This window comes from Ceratotherium simum, chromosome 16, assembly GCF_057802395.1.
Source record: "Ceratotherium simum simum isolate JZ-2026a chromosome 16, ASM5780239v1, whole genome shotgun sequence".
Taxonomy (NCBI): Eukaryota; Metazoa; Chordata; class Mammalia; order Perissodactyla; family Rhinocerotidae; genus Ceratotherium; species Ceratotherium simum.
In genome coordinates this window covers 44109496-44132911 of record NC_141915.1, presented here as the reverse complement: position 1 = coordinate 44132911, position 23416 = coordinate 44109496, and the positions used below count along the sequence as shown (strand labels likewise).

General features: G+C 43.5%; 1 protein-coding gene across 2 annotated transcripts; it reads left to right on the top strand.

Annotated features, from left to right (window-relative positions):
- The first annotated feature begins 2372 nt into the window (after window positions 1–2372).
- Window positions 2373–21794, top strand: GOSR2 (golgi SNAP receptor complex member 2). Of its 2 annotated transcripts, XM_004432594.3 has the most exons (6): window positions 2373–2458; window positions 10464–10528; window positions 11997–12105; window positions 12954–13086; window positions 15527–15667; window positions 18938–21794. In XM_004432594.3, exons 1-6 carry the CDS (start codon window positions 2430–2432, stop codon window positions 19097–19099), a joined length of 639 nt encoding a protein of 212 aa, XP_004432651.1. In that variant the 5' UTR covers window positions 2373–2429; the 3' UTR covers window positions 19100–21794. The 2 variants fall into 2 exon arrangements, with proteins under 2 accessions (XP_004432651.1, XP_087297455.1); XM_087441329.1 differs by lacking the exon at window positions 15527–15667.
- The last annotated feature ends 1622 nt before the right edge of the window (window positions 21795–23416 follow it).

Sequence of the window (23416 nt, the reverse complement as noted above, 5' to 3'; positions counted from 1 at the left end):
CTGGTTTCAGTATGGAAGGCAGGGGTGCAGCCAACACTGGAAGAGGTCATATTCTAGGAATGCAATAATTAAGGCCTAAAGAATTCAAGAGAAGACATGGTTGGAAGATACATTAGTGTAGATTTACACTACAAAATTCTGAATAGTGAATTATTATTCATATTTTCCTGCATATTCTAGGTAAAACTTGCCATTAGTGTCATCATCAATGAAGCACAGTAGCAAACTTTGGGTCATTTGAAGTCAGTATTCATGGGCAGTGTGAAGGATGATGCAGCATCATGAGTAATGATGTAACCAGTATTAAATAAATAAATCAAAACTCAGTTTAGGTATCATCTCCTCTTTGATGCCCCCCTGAATCCCCAAACTAGGCTAAGTGTCCCTTCTCTGTCACCCCATAGTTCCTAGTTACCTGTATCCCACACTCACCACATAGTATTCTAATTATCTGTGTAGATGTTTCACTCCCAGTATATTAAAGAACTTCTATGGCAAACTGATGTCTTACTCATCTTTGTACCCCAGCCCTTGCATTGTGCCTGATACATAGTAGGAGCTCAGTGAATATATGTCAGATGATTCATGGAAAGAGACCACTGGACTAAGTCAGATGAACTCTGGTGAGCCTAGAAAACTGTTCTAGGAGAGGTTGGAGGGCAAGTCACCCATACAGAATGTTGGCAGTGTAGATCAATTGTCCAAGTGGTTTAGCCATCAAAGAAAAAGAAATGAGATAGAGGTTAAAAGTGCAGCAAGATGGAGTGATGGAGTTTTCTTCTCTTTAGAGGAAGGCCTAAGCACATACAAAGGCCTAAGAGACTGAGAGGCAGCGGGGAGGTCCGCTGGACTTCAGTTTCCTTATCTGTCTTATGTACCTCACAGGGATGCTGTGAGGTCCAAAGAATAACAAGATAAAGGCATACAAATTCTTTGAGAAAATTTAAAATTTCTGTGTAACCTCTGATATCTTCCAACTACCTATAGAACAAAAATCTATAAATAGAAATCTAAGCATGACATTTAAGATCCTCCATGATCTGGCTCCAACTTTCCTTCTAATACTATTAATACCCCAAGCCCCCAAAACCCAGCCACAGGAGATCTATGTTCTTTCCCCTTATTTGCCTTTGCTCAAGTTATCCCCTCAGCCTCAAATGCCCTTCCCTTCATCTCCACCAGGCCAATACAATAAACATTTACAGAGTGGTTAGCGTGTGCAAGACACTGTTAAAACTCTATTGATACTATTGATTCATACTTAATTAGGCCATGAACTCTTCTTGCTCTTCTCCAGAGAAATGGTATTTTGTATCAATTGTAGCACTTATTCTACCTGATAACATAGCTTGAGGGCATAATTAGCTCTTAAACAGACTATGAGAAATGAGAGATTTGAGGGCTGTCTTACTTGTATTCCTACCCCTAATATCTGTGTCTGGTAATAGCAGGTGCTCATTAATAAATAAATATTAGTATAAATGGGAAAATGTTAGGGAAAGACTGTACATGGGTGGACAGCCTCTTGGGACACAAAACTGGGTGGGATCCAGGATACAGGAAAATAGAAGCATCACCTTGTCAAAGGAAGAGGAACATCTCCTCCCTTGGGAGGAACCGAAGATAAGCCTGGGAGGATGGAAATGGGTTAGGTCTATGTGGAAAGGCCGAAGTGTTCAAATCCTTCAAGTCCTAACTCAAATGCCATCTCCTACATTGTCTTTCCTGAATCTCCTACTGGAGCTGACCCCAGTTTGGCTGGTCTCTTTGGACTTTCTACTCTGTAGATGTTTATTTGTACACATATCTTACTCTCTTTCCTAGATCGCGACCTCTTTGAAGGCAGAGGAACCCGGTTTCCCCCACAGCACACAGGACACATTGTAACCACTCATTCATTGTAGGTGTATTGGACGGAACAATGCTGGGTAGGGGGTGGGGAGGAGAGTGAGTGGACAAATTTGAGATAGGAGAAGCTTGCGCCAGAGACTCCGGCGAACAGCGAAATCTCCAGACCACAACTAAACAGTTTAACGCGAAGCCAAGCAAACACCCACCAGCCTTCCTCTAGCAGGGCAGAGCACGTACCCGCCCGCTCGCCTCTAACCTTGCTCTGAGGACCTCACGTCAGTGGTATGTGACTGCCCTCGCCAATGCCTGACTCAATGCTGAAGACAACGTCCTGCCAAAACCTATACTTCCTCGTCCCCCAGCTGAGGCAGAACCTCTGACGACACTTAGCCTTCTTCTCTAGGCCCCTTTTCTCGTTTCCCTTCGCCTCTCTCGCCACCATCACTAGTAGGGCGCGCGTGGGGACAGCCCTAGCCGGCAGGGGAGGGAAGGTCCTACGACCGGAAGCCGGAAGCCGGAAGGGGGGTTGTGAGGACGTGTTCTGAGAGAGCCCGAGCCGGACCCGCAGGGCGGGCAACATGGAGCCGCTGTACCAGCAAACGCACAAGTGAGGGCAGCGTCGGGGCACGGGCGGGGGCGAAGCCAGGCTGGGCAAGGCCGGACACCCGGGCTGGGGCCTTGGGCGTCCGCCAGTGTGGAGGCCGAGTCCTTCCGCCCGGGCGCTGCCGGGGACAGCTCGGAAGTGCTCAATCTCTGGCGGGATGCCCAGGTCAGCGGCGGACGAAGGGTCCGGCCTGGTGCCCGGGGACGTTGGCCGGATGGCTCCTGGCATCTTCGAGGCCGTGACTACCTCCTGGGTAGAGTAGTTGAAGGGAAAGTCGCACCTACCGGTTGTAATACTTTGTCCAGCACCTGCCAACTCTGCTCCGGGTTGACAGAGCTGGTGGAGAGTCAGGGCCCTTGCACAGAGGAGTTTACTGTTTAGTTGGAGAATCAAAGCACGTACGAAAAAAGATCTAACGTGTGGCACGATGCGGTGGAGGGTAAATGAGCAGTACAAACAGGATCTTCTTAAGCAGTTTAGAAGGATCCATTCCTGAGCTAAGGTCATCAGAAAAAGTTTCATTATATTTCACAGCTGCTAAATGATGTGAGTCCCTTCTCTTGACTGACCCTAATCTTGTTGCTGCTACACTGTGGTTTCTTTCTTTTTTTCTGGTTTGGTTTACTCTGAAAACCATATTTTTATGGTACAGGGAAATTGCTGTACAAGGAGCGTTCAGCGTCATTATTTGTTATTTATGTCTGGTTACAGGTTACCTTTAAGGAAATCGAATTTTGGTTTAGCTTCTCATGTCTTAAATTCCTTGGTAGTGTCCGTTATTCATATTGTCTTGCATTTTTGGAAGTTGCTGAGGTGTGTAATTGAGTATGGTAATAGACTCATACCTATCTTATTTTTTTGGCAAAAAAATTTTTATTTGTTTTTTATTGTGGTAAACTCTACATAAAATTTGCCATTTAAAAGTTAACCTTTTATTTTTAATTTTTTTTATAAATCAACTACCATTGTATTCTTAATTATTTATTTATTTATTTATTTTTCCCCCCAAAGCCCCAGTAGATAGTTGTACGTCATAGCTGCACATCCTTCTAGTTGCTGTATGTGGGACGCGGCCTCAGCATGGCCAGAGAAGCAGTGAGTCGGTGCGCGCCCGGGATCCGAACCCGGGCCGCCAGCAGCGGAGAGCGTGCACTTAACCGCTAAGCCACGGGGCCAGCCCCTAAAAGTTAACCTTTTAATTTTTAAAGTTACCCTTATCATTTAACTTACCATTTGAAGATTTAATGATTTCTATATGTATAGTTCAGTGACATTAAGTACAGTCAGAGTGTTGTGTAACCATAACTACTACCCATTTCCAGAACTTTTTCATCATCCCAAACAGAAACTCATGAACCCATTAAGCAGTACCTCCCCATTCCTCCATCCCCCAGCCCCTGGTACCCTCTATTCTACTTTCTGTCTCTGAATTTGCCTATTCTAGATATCTCATATGGTGGAATAATACAGTATTTGTCCTTTTGCATCTGGCTTATGTCACTTTAAGTTTCCAAGGTTCATCTATGTTGTAGCATGTATCAGAATATCATCCCCCCCTTTTTTTTTGGTGAGGAAGATTGGCCCTGAGCTAACTTCTGTTGCCAATCTTCCTCTTTTTGCTTGAGGAAGATTAGCGCTGAGCTAACATCTGTGCCAGTCATCCTCTATTTTCTGTATGGTACGCTGCTACAGCACAGTTTGACGAGTAGTGTGTAGGTCTGCACCCCAGATCCGAACCCAGGAACCCTGGGCTGCCGAAGTGGAGCATGGGAACTTAACCACTACGCCACCGGGCTGGCCCTGCCCTGAGAATATCATCCCTTTTTATGGCTGAATAATATTCCTGTCTGTGTGTGGGGGGGTGTACATACCCACACCACATTTTGTTATCCATTCGTCTGTTGATGGATACTTGGGTGGTTTCCACCTTTTGGCTATTGTGAATAATGCTGCTATGAACATTGGTGTACAAATACTTGTTTGAGTCTCTGTTTTCAATTTTTTGGAGTGTATACCTATACCTATCCTATTTTAACAACTTTCAAATTTATGCTGTAGTTTTGTGCTGATGAAAACACTTAAAATCACATCCCCAGGGCCTGAAAATGAAATAAAATAGGGACTCCCCTCCCCTAATGAATTTACAAGAAATACTTTGGAGCATTAGGAATAAGAGGATGATGATCCTCTTACTGTTTCATTTGCTAAGTTTATGGGTTTCTTTCTTTTTACTTTAGTGATGAAATGTTTGGTTTGGATGGGTGAAAATTTAGAACCCACTTTGTAATGGTATAAGAATGACAGAATTTGCTCTTACACTGGGGAACCCTATTCGCATATAAAATTATAGGAAGGGACTTTAAAAACTAGACCTGTGAGTCAATTAGAAAAGGAATGAAACAGAAAATCATGCTCATGTTACTAAGAAAGGGCATATCTTTTACAATAGCAAGGCACAGTGGGCTGGGTAGTGCCTTGAAGTTAATCTGTGATGTACAGTCTCATCTGGTTAGTTAATTTGGTTAAACAGTGTTGCTAAGGAGGCCACGGACCCAGTTTATTATTGAGAATAATTTTGTTCAGAGTCTCAGACTACGTGTTATCAGTGCAGCAGGTAGCTGATCACAGAGTAATCGAGGTAGCTCGATTCTATGTAAACGTAGGGAGAGTTGCAAAACTACGATACTAAATGGTGTCCCAAACAAGATTTGTGGAGTGTAGACGAACTACTTAGCTCTGCAGCCCTCCAACAACCTACCCTCAGACTTTCTAGACCCTCAGACTCTATAGCAGGGCTTGCCAACTTCTTCTGTGGAAAGCCAGATAGTAAATATTTTAGGCCTTGTGGGCCATACAGTCTCTGTGGCAGCTATTCAACTCTGCTCTTATGGCACAAAAGCAGCCATAAGGCTATATGTAAACAAATGGATGTGACTGGGTTCCAATAAAACTTTACTTATGAAAACAGACAGTGGGCCAGATTTGGCCTCCCACTGTTTGGCCCTCTTCTAGGCAGGCGGTCATTCATTTGGTGAATATTTATTGAGCACCTACTATATGTCTCGCACCGTTCCCAGTGCAGACAGTACAGCCCTGCCCTCTGGGAGTTTACCTTCTTTCATGCTGCGGTATATTCTGATCTGCCTTTCCCCTTAAGTACTGAGCTGGGACTGGGAGTTCTGGTTCTAGACCTCTTTGCCTTGCTTTCCTCATCTATAAAATGATAGTTTTGAGCTGGTTAAATTGTAAGGCTCCTTTCAGCTCCATAATACTGGTGATTGGGTGTCTTTAAAAGGAAACATACTGAGTCTTGTGAGCATCAGCAATTAACTTTTGCAGTTGCAGAAATTGATGATTGTAGCTGAATTGATGCAACAATAATGGAACATATTAATTTTACTGGAACTTTGAACCCATTTTGTGGTTATCTCTTGCCATGTCCCCCAAAAATACATTGGAATTAGATCAACATTTTAAAGTTATGTATCTTGAAAACTCCTGAACTGCCTGAATAATGAGTGAAAAAAGGGTGAATATTAGAATAAACATTTTACACTTAAATAATACTGCAATGGGATGAACTTTAATAGAGGAGCTAAGAGCCAGGCTTCTATTTTTGAGAACACAGTGGTTGTGAAGGTGCCCATATTTGTCCCCTATGTAGTCCAGGACCCTTCAGTGCGCTGGGCCTTATTATCCCTAGAGATTCTGATTCAGTAGGTTTGGAGCACAAGAAGCTCTATTTTTAACAAGCTCTCCAGGTGATTTTGATGAACAGCTGGGTTTAAAAGCTATTACCTTATCTATCTTGAGACCAGTTGTTCCTTTTTTTGATTTTGCCTTCTGGTGAGAGACTAAATATTGTAGAGGCAAGTGAGTGAGGTGAAAATGACTAGATGGTTCCCACTACTTTTAAGTAAAATTCAGTAAAAACAAACTTTTGTATGATGCTGTATAGGTTACACAGCATTTCAGTTTGCATTTGGATCTGTGATCTTCTAAATAATTGTGATTATTAGTACCCTGTTTTATCGTTGCAGAGACTGAGGCCCCAAGGAGTTGCATGACCTGTTCAGTGTCCCTCAGCTGCTACATGGTAGAACTAGAACTTCAACCCAGATCTTTTAACTCGAAAACTCTGTTTCCTGCTCACGGTGCTCAGAGGCAGCATGAATGCAAAGTGGACATATATGATGGGGGGCAGGGGTAGTTCCATGGACTTTAAAAAAGAAATTCCATTTTAAAATTCTTCCAGATCTTCTACAGACTTTTTTTTTTAAAAAAATCGGCAACAGCGACCCTTGCTTGCTTGCTACTAGGTCTCTGCTTGGTTATGTAATCACCCAAGACCACCATGGACCCCAGGCTAGACAGAGCTAGGACTTCCGAGTTCTGGTGTCCACATTCCCAAGTCGTAGTTGTGTATCACCTCTTCCTTATTGGCTTTAAGTGTGTTGTCTGAATTCCCAGTTCAGTTTAAAACAGATTTGCCACTGGCGTGTAGTAGTTCCCACCATGCTATTCATACTTGTTTTGCATTTATTTCCTCTCAGGCATGAAATGTAGAGATTGGAATCAGTTTATTGGCTATATCTTTTCTAGTTCATTCAAAGCAAATAGAAGTTGGGTGGGAAAAGTCAGTAATGTTTCCCTGCAACTTAAAGTTTATTATTTTAGCTTAGACAATAGTAAAAGCCAGCTGAAGAGTGTTTATAGGGTTTTGTGGGCGTTGGCATCATCTCTCCTGCTGCCCTCATAGAATTTAAAAATTGAAGGAGACTGGCAAGATCTTCCATTCCAACTCACTTTGGTCAGGAAGACCCTTTATGAAACCCAAGACTGTTCATGTACCCTGTATTTAAACATGCAGGAGCTCTTTTTTTTCCCTTTTCTTGAAGAGATAGTTCATAATTGTTCTCGTTTTTTTCCTTGCGTTGAGTTAAAATCTGTCATCTTGAAATTTGTACCTTTTGGTTCTGGGTCTGCCTTAAGGAGCAGCAACAGAGAGCAAGGCCAGTCCTCTTCCTATATGTCAACTCTAGATATTTGAAGAGCACTAGCTGCTGCATTTTAGTTTAGTTTAGTTTTTTCTTTTCTTTTCTTTCCTCACAGGCTCATTTTCACCAGCTCTGTTGACCATTCCTCTTCATGACTTGACTTCTAGACTCTTTCCCAGCCGTCCTGTTCATCATCCATTGGCGGAAACCTTTAATTGATAGGGTTCCTGTAACAGATGGCTCCCAGAATTGAATGCCAGTCTATAATGTGCATTTGAGTTTTTTTTTTTAATCTTAAATCAAAATACTTTTCATCCCTTACAAATTTCATCTTACTATTTTAGCCTAAATGAAAAATGTTAATTATTTGTTTTGTGGTACAATATCCTAATCACTCATTATAACACAGAATCATGTGAAAATTTAATAAGTTGGGTTTTTTTAAAATATTGGACAAAACGTAGAGCCAAAGGCAGTGCTGTGGTGGAAAGCTGGAAATCTTTTCTAGCATCCCTTAGGTACCATTGTTTAGCCTGCCATGAATCCCTCATCCTTAAAGGTTAAAATATTTGTCAACCTAATGGGATAAATGTGATATTTCATTATTTTTAATTTGAATTTTCCTGATTACTAGTAAACTGGAATGTCTTTTCATATATTTATTGACCTTTTGGGTTTCCTTTTCTGTCAGTTGCCCTTTGCCCATTTTAAAAAATTGCTTTGTTTGACTTTTCCCATTGATTTGTAATAGTTCTTTATATTTTCTGGACATTAGTCCTTTGTTATCTGCCGCAGGTATCTTCCAGTCCCTGCCTGTCTTTTTATTTTTTTTATGGTGCCTTTGGTGTAAAAAAGTTTTTTGTTTTAATGTAGTCAAATTTATCAGTCTTTTGTGGTTTGTGGGGTTTTGGCAATAGTTTTGTTTTTTGTTTTAAGAAATCCTTCTTTAACCTGAAGTCGTAACATGCACGCCTATATTTTCTTCAGAAAGTTTTAAAGCCTTGCTTTTTACATTAGGCTTTAAACCATCTTGAGTTTATTTTTGTGTATTATGTGAGGTATCTTTTTTCCATAGGGATAACAAACTGAGCTGTCAGCATTTATTGTAGTCCATTCTTTTCCCACTGGTTTATGGCACCAAGTCCTCAAATACGTAGGACTGTTTCTGGCCTCTCTTCTTTCCTGTTGGGTCAGGGGTAGGGTTAGGGTTTGTCTATCTGTCCCTGCACTACTACCCTATTGTTTTACTTATTATGGCTTTGTAATAAGTCTTAATAGCAGGTAGGAAAGTCCTCCCTCTCACACTTATTCAGAGTGGTCTTGGCTATTCTTTGCTCCCTACCCTCCTTCCCGCCCCCCCCCCTTTTTTTTTATTTTCGTGTTCCTGTTGATAATGCCATTAATTTTCAGATTTGCTGTGTTAAGCTGCTGTTGAAAATTTACCTCACTGCCTACATTCATGCCTTCAATAAAATCCTAATTCTCCTTTCCACCAGCTTCGCCATCCAGTCCTCTATAGCTGTTTCCATGGTTACCTCAAGCTGCATTCCTACATCTGCTTCCATATCTCCATGTGCCCCCATTCTAAAATATTTGGACTTACCTTACTGAAGTAGCAGTCTGGTTTCAGACTTGAGTAGTGATTTCTAGTTGCCTCTCAGGGCCATGGGTCTTGCCCAGTAGCATTCTGAGAGTCTTTAGAGAGCTGGCCTTGCTTCTGATGCCATGCGTCATGTTTAGAGGCTGCAGGGAAGCCCTGGAAAAGAGTAGAGGCATGTTGAAACCAAATTTGAGCTCCTGGCTTACATTGGTAAATTTGGGGTCACAGTTTGTGGTGCTTATGGTAGAGGATGGTTGCTGACCTCTCCCTCAAGGCTTGGAGATGACATAAGAGCTCAGTAGGCCCTTTCGTGTGGCTGTAACGTGGAGAGACCAGAAGCCCCAGGAGGTGGTGGGGTAGCATAAGCAGTATTCCAAGCACTGACCCTAGAGGACCGCTAGGGAGGGCTCTGAGGGTGGCCTTGGTTAAGCCCTGGGGACCCTCTAGAGAGTGCTCTGGGGCCTGATGTGTGGGACCACGTAGAGGTCCAGGGGACAGTGTTGCATTTCCAGATGAGATGGCAATCACCTCATATCGCCAGAGAAAGATGTTTACCAAACAAGAGATCCCTATCTTTCAGGGCCTTCCTCTAATGGTTTCCTCCAACTAATCGCCTCATCCCGCTCTCCCCTCTGACCCTGGCTCTCTTTCAGGCAGGCCAGCCTCCTTGGGATCCATGTGACATGCCCTGCATGCCTTTTTGCATATCATTTTCTTCATATCTTCCTTTACCAAATCATGTCTCCCTTCTTCAAAATGACGTTCAGATATCCCTTCATCCACACAACTGCCCCCAGCTTACTCTTATTTACTTGCCTTTGCTTGGCACCACTGTGCGTAGCTTCTTAGCTTTCTTTCTGTTTACACTTCTAGTGTTCTCTTAAATCTTCTTGGGACTTTTCTTGTCTATCTGGCCTGTCGTTCCTAATTACATTGTTTCTCAAGGACAAGGATTATATCTCTTTTGCCCTTTGACTCTCCCTAGTACAGACCAGTGCTCAGCACATTGGGTCAAAGAACAGAGAGTGGGATTGGCTGGGTCCAGATCGAGGTTTATCGCTTGCTGTATGACCTTGAACAGTTACATAACCTTTCTGGGCTTCAGTTGTCTTATTTATAAAATGAGGATGATAATAGTCCTTTCCTCACAGGGTTATTGACTTTGCAGAATATCTCAGATGTCGTAAGCACTCAATAAATGCTGCCTATCAGTATTATTATTAATATTAATGTTAAAGTATTAGAAACCATGCCAAAACATGTGGCCTAAAGTGCCACATACAAATTTTACAGTTCAGTGATGCTGTCAATTTAAATCAGTTACATGTTAGCATCAGAAAAATTGTCTTTCCTGACTGAAGTGCTGTTGATTACTCCTGTCTCACTCATTTCCTCCCTCTTCCTTTGATAGGCGGGTCCACGAGATCCAGTCTCACATGGGACGCCTGGAGACGGCAGACAAGCAGTCTCTGCACTGTGAGTAATTAACTATGGAGACCAGAGTCCTTTCTCTGATGACATGGTGCTAATGGGCTGGGTTTCCTGACTGCATTTCTGCCTCCGGGGCTTAATGATTCAGCGTGGAATGAGTTCTGATGTGAGGGTGGACAGAAACCCTGATGGCAAAGTCACTGATTTCCCTGAGTGTGCCCTTTGGAGTCCAAGTCTTATCCCCCATTACCCCTCCACTCAACCTGACATGGCCCTATGGGAATGGGAGCTCTTTCCTCCATCTGTCTTAATCTAATTACCTAGTCCTTAAAGGAATGTACTCCATAAAAATTCAGAGATGTTTAACTGGAATTGGTTGTTTCTTCTGAGCTGAGAACTGAGGCTTTTTAGGAGGATTATTCAGAAATGAATAGTAATAGTAATTAGTTTAGTTCCCACAGTGCTGCTTTTAGTTTTTTAGTTTCTTTTCTATCACAAGAAAAGGTCCTTTTTCTGAGTTGGTCATACAGACACTACTGGTACCCACACACTGCAGAAGCTGTCTTCTCGCCTCACTACTTGGCTGTCCCCATACCCAGTTCTCCTATTTTCTCATGTCTCCTTTCTGCAGCTTCAAAAGCATCTCTTCTCTTGGTTCTTTACCCCACCTTGTTCTAATCTAAAGTGTGCTTGTTAGCTTTAGACTAACCTAGGAGGGTGACATTGGTGTTTTTACTGTCATTTTTTTTATTGGGCAAGAAGCAAACTGGATGCCTTTTTTTGGTGCACAGTTTCGTTTCTATCCCTCGACTGTTTGCCTTCCCAACAATCTCATTGTTACATGATAAGAAGTGGAAAAGAGGTCATTTTGACTGTTTATCAAAAGGGATAAGGAAAATGACTGTATTTATCATATCTTTACCTCTGTGGATTCTTTCCTGGACCTTTCCTATTGATATTTGGTCTATTTTGGGGCCTCAAGCATCAGCCTACCCATTCTTATGGAAAGCCTTAAGGGAGCTCTTCTCTGTGTTTCACATACTAATCTTCTTGTGCTTTTTTTTAAAACCTCATTACTGTAGGGAATTCAATTGGCAGTCTTTTTACTAGATATTTATAACCCATATCTGAGAATAATCTCAAAGGAAAAGAGACCTCATTCTGTATCAGAAAATAGTGCTTTTTCTTAAAATATTTATTTGGACAACCTTTAAATGTGTATTTTATTTTCTAAAGGCAGGAAATTTATTTCTATAGATTTATCTTCAGCTTTTTAAAAAATTGGCATTGTTATGGCATTAACAGCTATATATATATTTGAAACAACATTTACAGAGTCATTTAGTATAACTTGAATTTTTTTCCATTATTCCATAGTGTATGCATTTTTTTCCTTTTGAAATATGTTTTTTTCAGTTTATTGGCTATGAAAAAAAGACATGTTTAATTTATCATTCTAATTTAAGTTCACTATCTCTTTTCCAGCAATTATTCTTTTTTCTCTTTTATGCAGTAGTAGAAAACGAAATCCAAGCGAGCATAGACCAGATATTCAGCCATCTAGAACGTCTGGAGATTTTGTCCAGCAAGGAGCCCCCTAACAAAAGACAGAATGCCAAACTGTGAGTGCTCTGACACCCCAGGCTGGTCAAGGCAGGCCTTTCTTCCAGGGGAGGCTGTTGAATGTTCTGAAAATCCATTTACACATTGAAAAACTGAGACTATGCAAAGATAAAGTCCCCATAAAGGGCACAATTCTATTTGAGTGATGCTTCCCCAAAATAAAAAGCCTGTGAGGTTAGTGGCTCAGAAGCCTTGTGTCTTCTTACCTCGCTGGTGTCATTTTGAAATTTTGCCTCTAGTACTTTTTTTCTGTCCAGACCCATGGCCGCTTGAAGCCTGATGCTGCCAGGGAGTTTTACTCTGCCCTTTGGTTCTCACTGCATTCTTAGGTTGAAATGAAATCTTACTCTTAATCACTTCAATCAGTCTATTTATAATGAAATACCGATCTAATGTTTGATACTCTCTCGTGAAATTAATATGAAACCACCCTCACCACCTCCACCCCAGCCCCTGCTCCCAAAAGTTTTATGGAACTTCGTTGATGCTTTACTCCAAAGATGCCCTTGGGCTTCTTCCAGGAGAGCGATATAATCCATAGAAGGTCAGGAAGAGGTCATCGAACCTGCTTCCTGTGACCTGTTCCCTGTCACACATCCAGAATCAGAGACCAGCAGATATTTAAGTAAAGCTGCTGGAATCTCATGTGCTACAACCCTACTTGAACCACAAGCTACTTCTTTACTTTCACCGTCATTGATCAAAATTAGATTATTTTGGGGGGATAGCGTGGAGTGGTGTAGGGAGAAGCAAGGAAACATCATCTTTCCTGAATACAAAGCCTGGCTATCTTAAGTTGTGCTGCCCCGGGTTCCTGGAATTTAATCTCTTTCTCTATCAATTCTAGTCGTGTTGACCAGTTAAAGTATGATGTCCAGCACCTCCAGACTGCTCTCAGAAACTTCCAGCATCAGCGATACACAAGGGAGCAGCAAGAGAGGCAGCGAGAGGAGCTTCTGTCTCGCACCTTCACCACTAACGTAAGCCAGGTGCCGGGCGGGGGTCTGCAGATACTTGACAGCTTGTTTGGAGCTGGGGCTCAGGTCTCTGAGCGTCATCCTTTTACGGGGTGTCTGAAGCAGATGGAGGAGGAGACCAACTGGAAAGACAGTGGACTTCGTGCACTGCCGCAGAGGCTAGCCCTAGACAGGGAATCTCTTTTTCTAACACAAAATCCTGAAGAGGAAGCAGTTAAATTGAGGGACTGGGCAGAGGTGAAAATTACCTGGTTTGACTGGTCCGATGCAGAAAGGTGGAAGTTCACATGGTGGAAACGTTCTTCTGATCAGATAGAGACAGATGATTAAGAACTTAGACCATTTGTAGTGAGGGCAGCATTTCAAAGCTGCCTTCGGGCGGTTGCCATTGTCCTGTGTATGTGTGTGGTTCCAGTGTCTGATGCATTAAAATGTTTTTGCCTGTAGTCTGAGCAGCAATTTGGAGGAATTTGTTAACAGATACTTCGTTTTAGACGGATGGCTTGACTTGAGCCTGTTTGAAAGTGGCCTTTTGGTTTGCTTGTTTGATCTCTTAGAACACCTTTGTTTCTGCCCTTTGGTCTCAGTAGAATCATTTCCTGCACATGTTGAAACATATAGAACATGTTGCCCTTTTTCATGTCATGCATAATATAGTCCACCAAATGAGGTAGGTTTTAGGGGAGTTTTGGGTTTTGTTTTGGTTTTTTTTTTTTGGGTTTTGGGTTATTTTTTTACAGAGAGGTTCATTTTCTAAAGAGGCCTTAGCTTTCTAAGCCTGACATCAGAATTCAAATCAGTTCCCACTTTGCAGATGTTTAACTCTCTTTGCTGTGTCCACACTTGTAGTAAGTTTCCCCAAGTTTCAGAATCTGCATACGTAGTTTTTGTTTCTCTAGAGTAAGCAGTCAAGTAACAATGATTAACAATTCAGAAGGGTAATGGAGACGTGTTGGTGGTATAATGGTAAGCATAGCTGCCTTTCAAAAGTGTAATGAATTATACGACACACTAAAAGATGTGTGGGCTTTTGATAGTTATGGCGTTGGGTATTTGGGCCTTTTTTAGGCTGGGGATGATTGCTTAGAATTATTTTGTTTCTTACGAGCCTGGTGTGATGCTGTGCATACAGTGGGCCCTTAATAAAAACTGACTTGCCGAATGAACTTCTCCCTCATCATTCTACAGTCTGGAGCTATAATACATTTTTCTGAGAGATAATGGCCCATCACCTATACCCTTTCAGATGGCAGGGTTAAGAAAGATTTGTATATAGAAGGCATTCAATAAATCTTTGTTAAATAAATGAAAAGAAGTCTCTAATTGATTTATTCAAACTCTGGAGTCTTTTGACCCACTGAGCATTAGCTGTATGCAGAACCCTACTTAAGGTAGTAGAGTGTGTGAAAAAATTAAAAGACATGACTCCTACCTGTGAGAACCTCCCGTCTTAGCAGGAGGGATTGAAAATGTGCACGTGAAAAATGATTCTGAACTTGAGCAGCAAATAAAAGGTGGTTTAGCCTCTTTGTGATGATTGAAAGTGGTAAAAACGCCCTGCTTGGCAGAAGAGTTTGTGATCGTCGGGAGGTGGGAAAATTAGAGCCCGAAGATTGGTCTTGGTGTTTCTCCCTACCGGATGGTTGAGAGGGCAGGGTCTGCACCCAGTACTGGGATTCATGCCCTGCTGGACTTCTTTCAAGCTCTTTGTGATCTCAGACAACTTATTCCACCTCTCTGGGCTTCAGTTTCTTCATCTCTAAAATGAGGGTAACATAGTAACTACCTCATAAGGTTACAATGAGGATTAAGTGAGCTTAGGGTAATGAGCATGCAAAGTGGAAAGCATTTGATCAGTGTTAGTTTTTTCTCCCTTCATTTCTTTATAGACTTTTCTTCCCTGCTCAGGAAAATAGTCCCATGCTGAACACTGCTAGGCCTCCAGTAGAAAGCACAGTTCTTTTGTCCTTAGTCCGGCTCAGTCTAATTGGAGGGATAAGCTGTAGATAAAATAGCCAGAGAACGAAAGCAAACATCTAATACTGCATTAAGGGGAGTCCAAGTGCAGGAATGTTTGCTACAAGCTAGGTTAATGAGTGGTCAGAGAAAGCCTTTAGGAGAAGTACAGCGAGGTCTTAAAGGGATAGAGTTTTTCCTAAGTGGGGATAATGCTAGAGAGGCAGGAATTAACCAGACTGTGTAGTGGAACTCATTTGGAAAGTGACAAGTCTGAGGGAGGTTCCTCTTCCTCTGAGTGAACAGAGGCCACCCCAGATCTTTGCTTTGCTTTTCCTTCTCTGTTAGGTTCCTCTGATTCTTGCGCCATTCCCTCTGGCTGTTCTTCTGCCTTGGCCTTGGCCGAAAGGCAGAGCAGTCAGACTCAGTGGGACCCAGGAGCTGACCAGCAAGCAAAGTTAATTCAGTGCCTGCGTTTCCTTCACAGGACTCTGACACCACCATACCGATGGATGAATCCCTGCAGTTTAACTCCTCCCTCCAGAAAATCCACCACGGCATGGATGACCTCATTGGAGGCGGGCACAGTATTCTGGAGGGACTGAGGGCCCAGAGACTGACCTTGAAGGTGGGGGCCCTTCTGGGGGACAGGGAGAAGCCCTTTTGGCCTCATCCAGCAGTTTGGCACCTGCGTTTACGTTTTTGATTACGTGTCCCTAAATTGTGGTATTATAATGGTGAGACAGGATCTTTGAGTTTGGGATCCTTCCTGTTGGAGTTGAATTATTGTGAGTCCAAAAGTAAACAAATTCCCTTTGCCAGTAGGTATTTCTTGTGCTTGCAATGAACCATAATGTGGCATCTCTTGGTATCCAGGTCTTTTTCCATTTCCTGCACTTAGGAAAGTGACTGCTATTACGAGAGGGACCAATAATAGACTAAGAAATTCTCTTATAGATTCCACTATCATGAGAAGGAATGCGTGGCTGTACTTTGGCGTCTCACTCAGGTGTTTTCCCATAGGGTCCCTACTGTGACTGCGTTATCCCCGAGACCTTTTTGTACTAACTGAATCCGCCTGGGTGGTTTCTTAGGACTGCCATGGTTGACAGCAGGAGATAGCTTCTAGAGCACGACTCTTGCCTCTCTCTCTGGTCACAGGTGTTCTAGAAACCCTGCCCCATTGGCTGAGACTCAAACTCCTGGGAGTGGTTTACAGAAACATTACACAGACTCTGATGTCAGTCTGAGGCTTCAGCCTCAGCCCTTTTCCTGTATCAGCCCTGTTGGATAATGGGGTGTGGGCTGTGCCTATTATCAGGGTGTGGTCCCCTGTGAACGAAGCACTCCCAGCCACTGAGCTGTGAGAAACAGTCACTCGGAAGTGTGAGCCTTATCTTAGTTTTTGTTGGACCACGTTGAGCCTGTCAGCTCCACAGGACTCGAGTGCAGTTCTGCACAGCCCCTGCCATCTTCACCAGAGAGAAGGTCAGGCAAGCCGCAGGTGACGCTTACCTCCTGCTGACGGCTGCAGTCCTTCAGGTGGTCTGGAAGTGTGGTCTCCGACAGCTTCATGAGTGCCCCCTTCCAGAACAGCCACCTGCAATAATCTAAACTGATACATGATGATTAATCCGCCCTTTCTTTAGTAAACTGCTGGCCTCCTTCCCATATCTCAGAAAAACAGTAAAACCCTTTTAGGACAAGACTCACCGTGTCACACTGACATTGACCCAGGGTGGGTTAGAGTTTATTGTTAAAGCAAATGTTGGCTTCCTGCTGAAGTCTGGTATCACTGAGGAGTCCAAGCGACTTCTGCCCTTACACTGTCACTGGAAGTGAAGTGCCGGGTTGGAGAGTGAGGTTTCTAACTCCATTTCCAATGACACCTACTGCTACCTGTTTTGGATTCCCTCCACCGGCCTCCCACTCCATTTCTATCAGCGAATTTTCTGCCTAAACCATTTGAAAGGAACATAGGAGACAGCGTGAAGGAGCTGAGCCTTGATTGGGGAAATTTGTGGTTGAAAATCAATACATTTTTTGAAATTGATGTTAATTTTAAGGTGATTTTAGAAGCTAGATACTTGAACTTCATAGGGTAATGAAATAATCTGCGCTTTCACAGCTCAGCAAAATCTTTAGCGAGAGTCTAATTTTTACAATCCCTGTTGTGGAGAAAAACATGTCTCTGGTGTCTGGCAGCAATAAAGTTTGACTTGAGAGATCTCTCTCGGTGAGGCTTGTCAGTCATTGTCTGGGCAGAACATCCGTATTGAATTCTGTCCATGATGCCTCATGTCATTCTCACTTCTCTTGCCTCTTCTCGCAGTTGCTCGTTAATGTGTCGTTCATTTAAAAAGTGGATATGGGGCATTAGGATAGATGCCATCCATACAAATGCAGTTGGTGATGTGTGTGTAAGTAAGTTGGGGTCGGCCAGCATTCATTTATATTTGTTACTTCATAAGAAATTCAATGTGCATAAAAATGAAAATTAGAAAGCAGAGAGGAAGGGCAGGCTGGGTGGTTTGGGTTGTTGGTTTAGGAATAAAATGCCTTTTTGTTTTTGGTGGTGGGCGGTGATGTTTATAGAAGGAGTTTTAGGTCATTGTGCTGGTGTCTGTCAGCTGTGTTTCTGTTGTTCCATCTTGCCCACTTCAAACCCTCTTGTAAACACGGACACTGACCACACATTGTACTCAGCAGAATCCCCGAGGTTTCTACTCCACAAAGTGCACAGGCTAATAGCAAAGATTTTGGAGCTAGGAAGCAGAGAAAAGATTTTTTGATGTTGCCTTTTTTTTTAATATAAAATACTCTAATTTAAATTTTTTTATTGAGATATACTGTACATACAGTGAGGTATACACATCTTATTTGTACAGGTTATTGAATTTTGACAAATGCATACACCTTTGTAACTCACATTGCTATCAAGACATAGACCATTTTCATCACCCCTCAAAGATCCCTCGTGCCTTCCCTAGTCAGTCTTCCCCTCCCCCTGGGCAACCACTGTTCTGATTTATTTCATCATAAGTTAGTTTTGCCTGCTATTGAACTTCATATAAATATATTCATATTACTGTTTAGTATGTGGCTTCTTCCTCTCAGGAATGTTTTCCAGGCTCATTCATGTTGTTACACCTTGGTAATTAGGTCCTTTTTATTGCTGAGCAGTAGCCCATTGTGCAGGTATATCGTAAATTGTTAATCCATCCTCTGGTTTGTGTGCTCCTGGATTGTTTCCAGTTTTTAGATATTCTCCTTTGTTTTCTTCTAGAAGCTTTATTATAGTTTTAGCTTTTATGTTTAATTCTGTGATTCATCTCAAATTAATATTAATGTATAATATGAATCGAAGATCCTTTTTTACACATATACATATATGTGTTATTTATGAGACATATGTATGTACATGATACATATATGTGATATTTATTAAATAGCCAGTTGTTCCAGCACATTTGTGGAAAGACTTTTCTTTCCCCCTTGCATTGCTCTAGCACCGTGATCAAAAGTCATTTGAGGGCCGGCCCTGTGGCTTGGTGGTTAAGTGCGCGCGCTGCGATGCTGGTGGCCCGGGTTCGGATCCCGGGTGCGCATCGAGGCACCACTTCTCCGTTCATCCTGAGGCCGAGTCCCACATACAGCAACTAGAAGGATGTGCAGCTACGACATACAACTACCCACTGGGGCTTTGGGGGGAAAAAATAAAATAAATCTTTAAAAAAAAAAAAAGTCATTTGACCATATGAAAGGGATCTATTTCTGGTTGATGCTGCTTTTTGTATGCTTTAGGCGTGACCAAGAAAGCCCCATCTCATAATGACATTCACCCACCCTTGGCAAAATAAGTTGATCTTTGTTTTTCTTTCTTTCTTGTCTGCCCCAGGGAACTCAGAAGAAGATCCTTGACATTGCCAACATGCTGGGCTTGTCCAACACAGTGATGCGGCTCATTGAGAAGCGGGCTTTCCAGGACAAGTACTTTATGATCGGCGGCATGCTGCTCACCTGTGTGGTCATGTTCCTCGTGGTGCAGTACCTGACATGAGCCAACCAAGCCCAGTGGCTGAATAACATTCCCGCTGCGTGAGAGTGTGTGTGTGAAAGAGGGGGGCCCAGAGGCTACCTTTTGAAATGTGTGTCCGTCTTAACTGTGAAGACCACTTAGAAGTAATTATGATCTGTAACCTAGTGGGAATTTCAAACCTGCTGTTTTCTGTGACATCTTGGAGGGGCAGTTAGTGCTACCGGGATGCGCGGTGCTTAGGAAATGAAAGAAGTACCTGTTCTCTCTCACTCTTACTCTCACTCTCACTGGGGGAGGAAGTGATGTAAGGGAAAGGGATGAAGAAGGAAGGGGGAGGAAAAGAATGGCTTTGGTGGTTTTGTCCACAGAGCTGATGTGCACGCCGGGAAGGCTTTCATGGTGAGCCTTGTGGACAGGACTTCCACACTCTGGCCTTTCTGGCTCCTAGGCTAGAGCAGAAGCAAAGAGAAGAGAAAGAGGCCCTCTTTTTCTGTGTCCATTATGGTCGATGGATTCACATGCCCTTGCTACTAGCCACTTGCCTCTCCCCCCAAATGACATGTAGATGACTGACTGCTAATACTTGTCATCCTCCCCTAGAAGCAGCTACCTAAAGGAAATAGGCATTGATGCTGTTACTGACAGCAAGATTTTCCACATTACAATTGTTGGGTGTTTCTCCTTTCTAAAATGAGGCGCCTGTTACTCCCTGGGGGTGTTCAGTCTTGAGACTGAAGACCCTAATTACTGATTTTTTTCCAGTAGCTAATAGAATTGTTGGCTTTTAAGGTTCCAAGACTGCAGCCTGGCACCCATGCCCAGGCTTTGGTGGGCCTTTGCCCCTTAGAAAGAAGCTGTGAGCAAAGGTTAGTGATTTGTCAGTTATAGTCTCATCTCTAGTCTTAGCATCTCTAATTCTTTGGCGCTCTTCCCATCCTTGAAACATATTGGCAACTGTCAGCTGAGCCCCCATTCTGCCTAGCCAGCGTGGGCAGATGCCACCCTGGAGACTTCCCTGGTGTATATGTCCTTGTGAGACTCTGTTTTCAGGGACCAGGACCTTTTTCCTTCTGTGACCAACCCTAGATTAGACCTTTTTTCTTCTGTGACCAACCTTGGATTAAGGCTGTACCCAATACCCAGTGTATTGTGGAATTTATTGTAAAGCCAGTCTGTTTAATGGGATTAATTGCTGAAAGTACCAGAAAGACCTGGTTAGCGTATTTTTTCATCTATCACAGGCCTTACCGGCGCTAGACTCAGTAGCCTTATGGCAATACATAAAATAACACTCAGAATTTTCCAGAAGAACTGGAAACCTAGTCAGTATTAACCCCACCTTTTGTTGTCTTGCCTCACCTACTTCCTGTCTTTGTCTCCTGTCGTTTGGACTATCTTCTCTTCCCTTTTCTGTATGTCTTCCATTCCACCTCCCTTATTTACCTCCCACCTGTTTCTGTAGCAGTATTGCTCTTTTCAGGCACGTCTGTGGCATGGATCCCCTTTTGATGAATGTTTCTTAATTGTCACAGATTTTTAACATGAGTTTCCTGGTTACTGATTTCATCCTTTTGGTGAGATCGCCATTGCTCCTACCCCTCGGGGCTAAACAGGACCCCTGGGTTTCCAAGGAAGGGGGAATTCATGACCCCATCATGAAAGGCTTGAGGGCCCTGCTAGAGTGAAAACGGTGGCCTGGAGGGTGGACAGAGGGGTGAGGCGTCTTCAGACCTAGATCTAACTTTGGGGAGGCACAGTTTGAAATTTCCCTCACACCCAGCACGCCTGCTCTCCCAGGGACCCAGCACAGGGCTCTTAGCAGTCCATAAAATAGATTTTTAAACTGCGCAGTCCTGGCCGTCCTATCCCATGGGCACCTGAGGATCCCGCCAGACAGCACACTTTGGAGGGAGGTGTACAAGGAGTAGTTGAGCCATTTGGACTTGAACTCAGGGAGGTGGAAACCCCCCGCCCTCCCCTGGCTGGTGTGACATCCATTTGTAGTGTACACCAGTGTGTTCCACACTTGCCTTTGTAGTGATTGTTGGCCTTGATGAACCAGAAGTAAGGCCTTCCTTCGTGCTGCACCTTCAGAGCCATTCTCCCTACTTTGTGATAAAAACTGTGGAGGTAGTTTGTGGGTTGTTACCGCCTGGAGCTAGGGAACAGCAGCCACAGTGTGTGTGGAGACCCAAGGGCACTGAGACCTCATGTGGTTGCATGACTGCCTTCCCTCTCACACGGCTGGCTTTCAGTGCCTGGTGAGAAACACACCTTGGCTGACCCGGCACTTCTGTCTCCACAGTCCCCAGTATAGGGAAGGGTCCCAGGCCTGGGAAGGAGCACCCCCTAGTGGAGTTGGGGTGAATTCTTAGATAGAGCTGGTGCAAGAATCTCTAGTAGACAGCCTCTGTGAGCTTGTCTGGGATGTTGGTGTCTCTTGTGGTTTAAGACAGGTGGGTCGTCAAGGAACTTGGAAATATCTTCATTCTGTGGACGTTTACTGCAGGTGTGACCACCTTAAGAAAAGCCAAACTCAAAGGCCAAGTAAGTAGGAGTATCTTGATCTTACAGAAAGCTTCACTGCTAGGTTTTTTTCCTAAGTCCCTTGCCCTAATGAATTTAAACGGGTTTGGTTTGCAATTTGGATTTACACCCATTGTTTTTGAAACACGTCAGTTGAATAAAGTTGAGATTTATTTTATTTAGAAAATTATATTTTGTAAAGGAATTTGACATTCATTGTTATAACTAATGATCCCTTTTTTTAAGTTTCCACGCCAGAGATTGGCAAACACTGCTCTGTGGTCAGGGGCTGGGCTGGCTGCCTCAGAAGCAGCTGGGAAACTTTTTTAAAATGATAGATTCCTGGGGCCTACCCCAAACCTTCCGAATTAGAATATTTTTTAAGTCTCTAAGGTGATTTCTGATGTGTGTATTTTAGAACCACTCTCTTTTACACAGAAGGCTTTTGTCTTAAAGATGATAGCATTTGAAAATATATGCTGAACTAGCTCAGCATATATGTGTGAAGAACCAAACTTATCAAGTCCAAAGTAAAGTCTTATTTGTTTATATCCTATCTTCTTCCAGAAAAGATTTGAGGAGACTTATAGGAAATAACTAAAGCAATGAAATAGAAAGAAGTGAGGACCAAGAACAAATCAGAGTAGAATGTCAAAACCAAGAAAGAGAAACTCAAGTGCTAGTCATGAAGCCCCTTAGAAGTGCTCTGGGGAATCCCGAATTTCACTTTGAGCCCCAGCAGCCAAAGCAGAGAGAGAAGCATGATCTGTTACTGTCTAAATGGGGGATGGGGTTGTCATATTTGCGCAGGGGAAAACCCAGACCTTTAATGGCTAGCTTGCCTGTGGCCCTTACTGGAAGTCAGGCATGGTTCTTTTCCTGGGTCTTCCCTCTAATCGTCACAAACCCTCTGAGTTAGGTCCTGTGTTATCCCCATGGGGCAGATGAAGAGGCTGAGCTGCAGTGATTTTCCCAAGGCCCCACAGGGGGTCCTGGAGGAGCTGACCCCTCATCTGTCTGGCTTTGTAGCCACAGCTCATAACCACTGCACCAACCTGCCTCCTGTGCTCCGTATGAGATGCAAGAGACCAAAGTGGCCTGCTGGGATTGAGTACAGGCCTATAAGGCATTCGTTGCACCTTATATGGCAGGTTCTCTGTCCTAAAATAATTCCCAATTGAAGTGGGGAGGGGGGATTTAGGGGGGAGTTTCTGGAAGGGGACACTGGGAGCTATACTCAGGTCCTGCCACTAGGGAGCGACAGAGCCCTATCTGTGGCTGGTCTGCCCAGAAGTCTGCTCTGTGCGTTAGGCCTGGTGGTGGAAGAGGAAGAAACAACTGCAGATCTGGTTTGGTTCTTTTTAGATCCAAAATCCTGTGCTGACTAGTGGCTCTGAGCTGTTCTTGGAGCTCCTAGGTATGGCCAAAATGACCCCTCAAGTTCTAATTTCTAGGACTCCCCTTGCAGTCCTTCCCTCAGCACCTGGGCAGATGGACATGTTGCAAACATGGAAAACACTTCTCAAAGTGTGTTCATTCCTTCTCCCCTTTTTGTGTCCTTTCATTTCATATGACACATGGGAGAGGAGGGAAGTGGGGTGGTGGTGGGGGGATCTGGTGGGTCTTTGGCCCCTCAAGTACAGTTGGTAAGTTCCCTGACATAGGACCTCTGTGAGCAGGCCCACCCTGGCTCATCCCTGTGTCCCTCTAGCACAGAGTTCTCAACCTTGGCTCTACATTGGGATCCCCCCGGAGATTTTAAAAATACCCGTGTGTGGGTCTTACCTTGTTCCATTCTGATTTCATTGGCCC

Coding starts and splice junctions, on each gene's coding strand:
- GOSR2 (XM_004432594.3), top strand. CDS start 2,430: ATGGAGCCGCTGTACCAGCAAACGCACAA. Junction 10,529..11,996: donor AGACAAGCAGTCTCTGCACT/GTGAGTAATTAA, acceptor TCTTTTATGCAG/TAGTAGAAAACGAAATCCAA. Junction 12,106..12,953: donor AAAAGACAGAATGCCAAACT/GTGAGTGCTCTG, acceptor TATCAATTCTAG/TCGTGTTGACCAGTTAAAGT.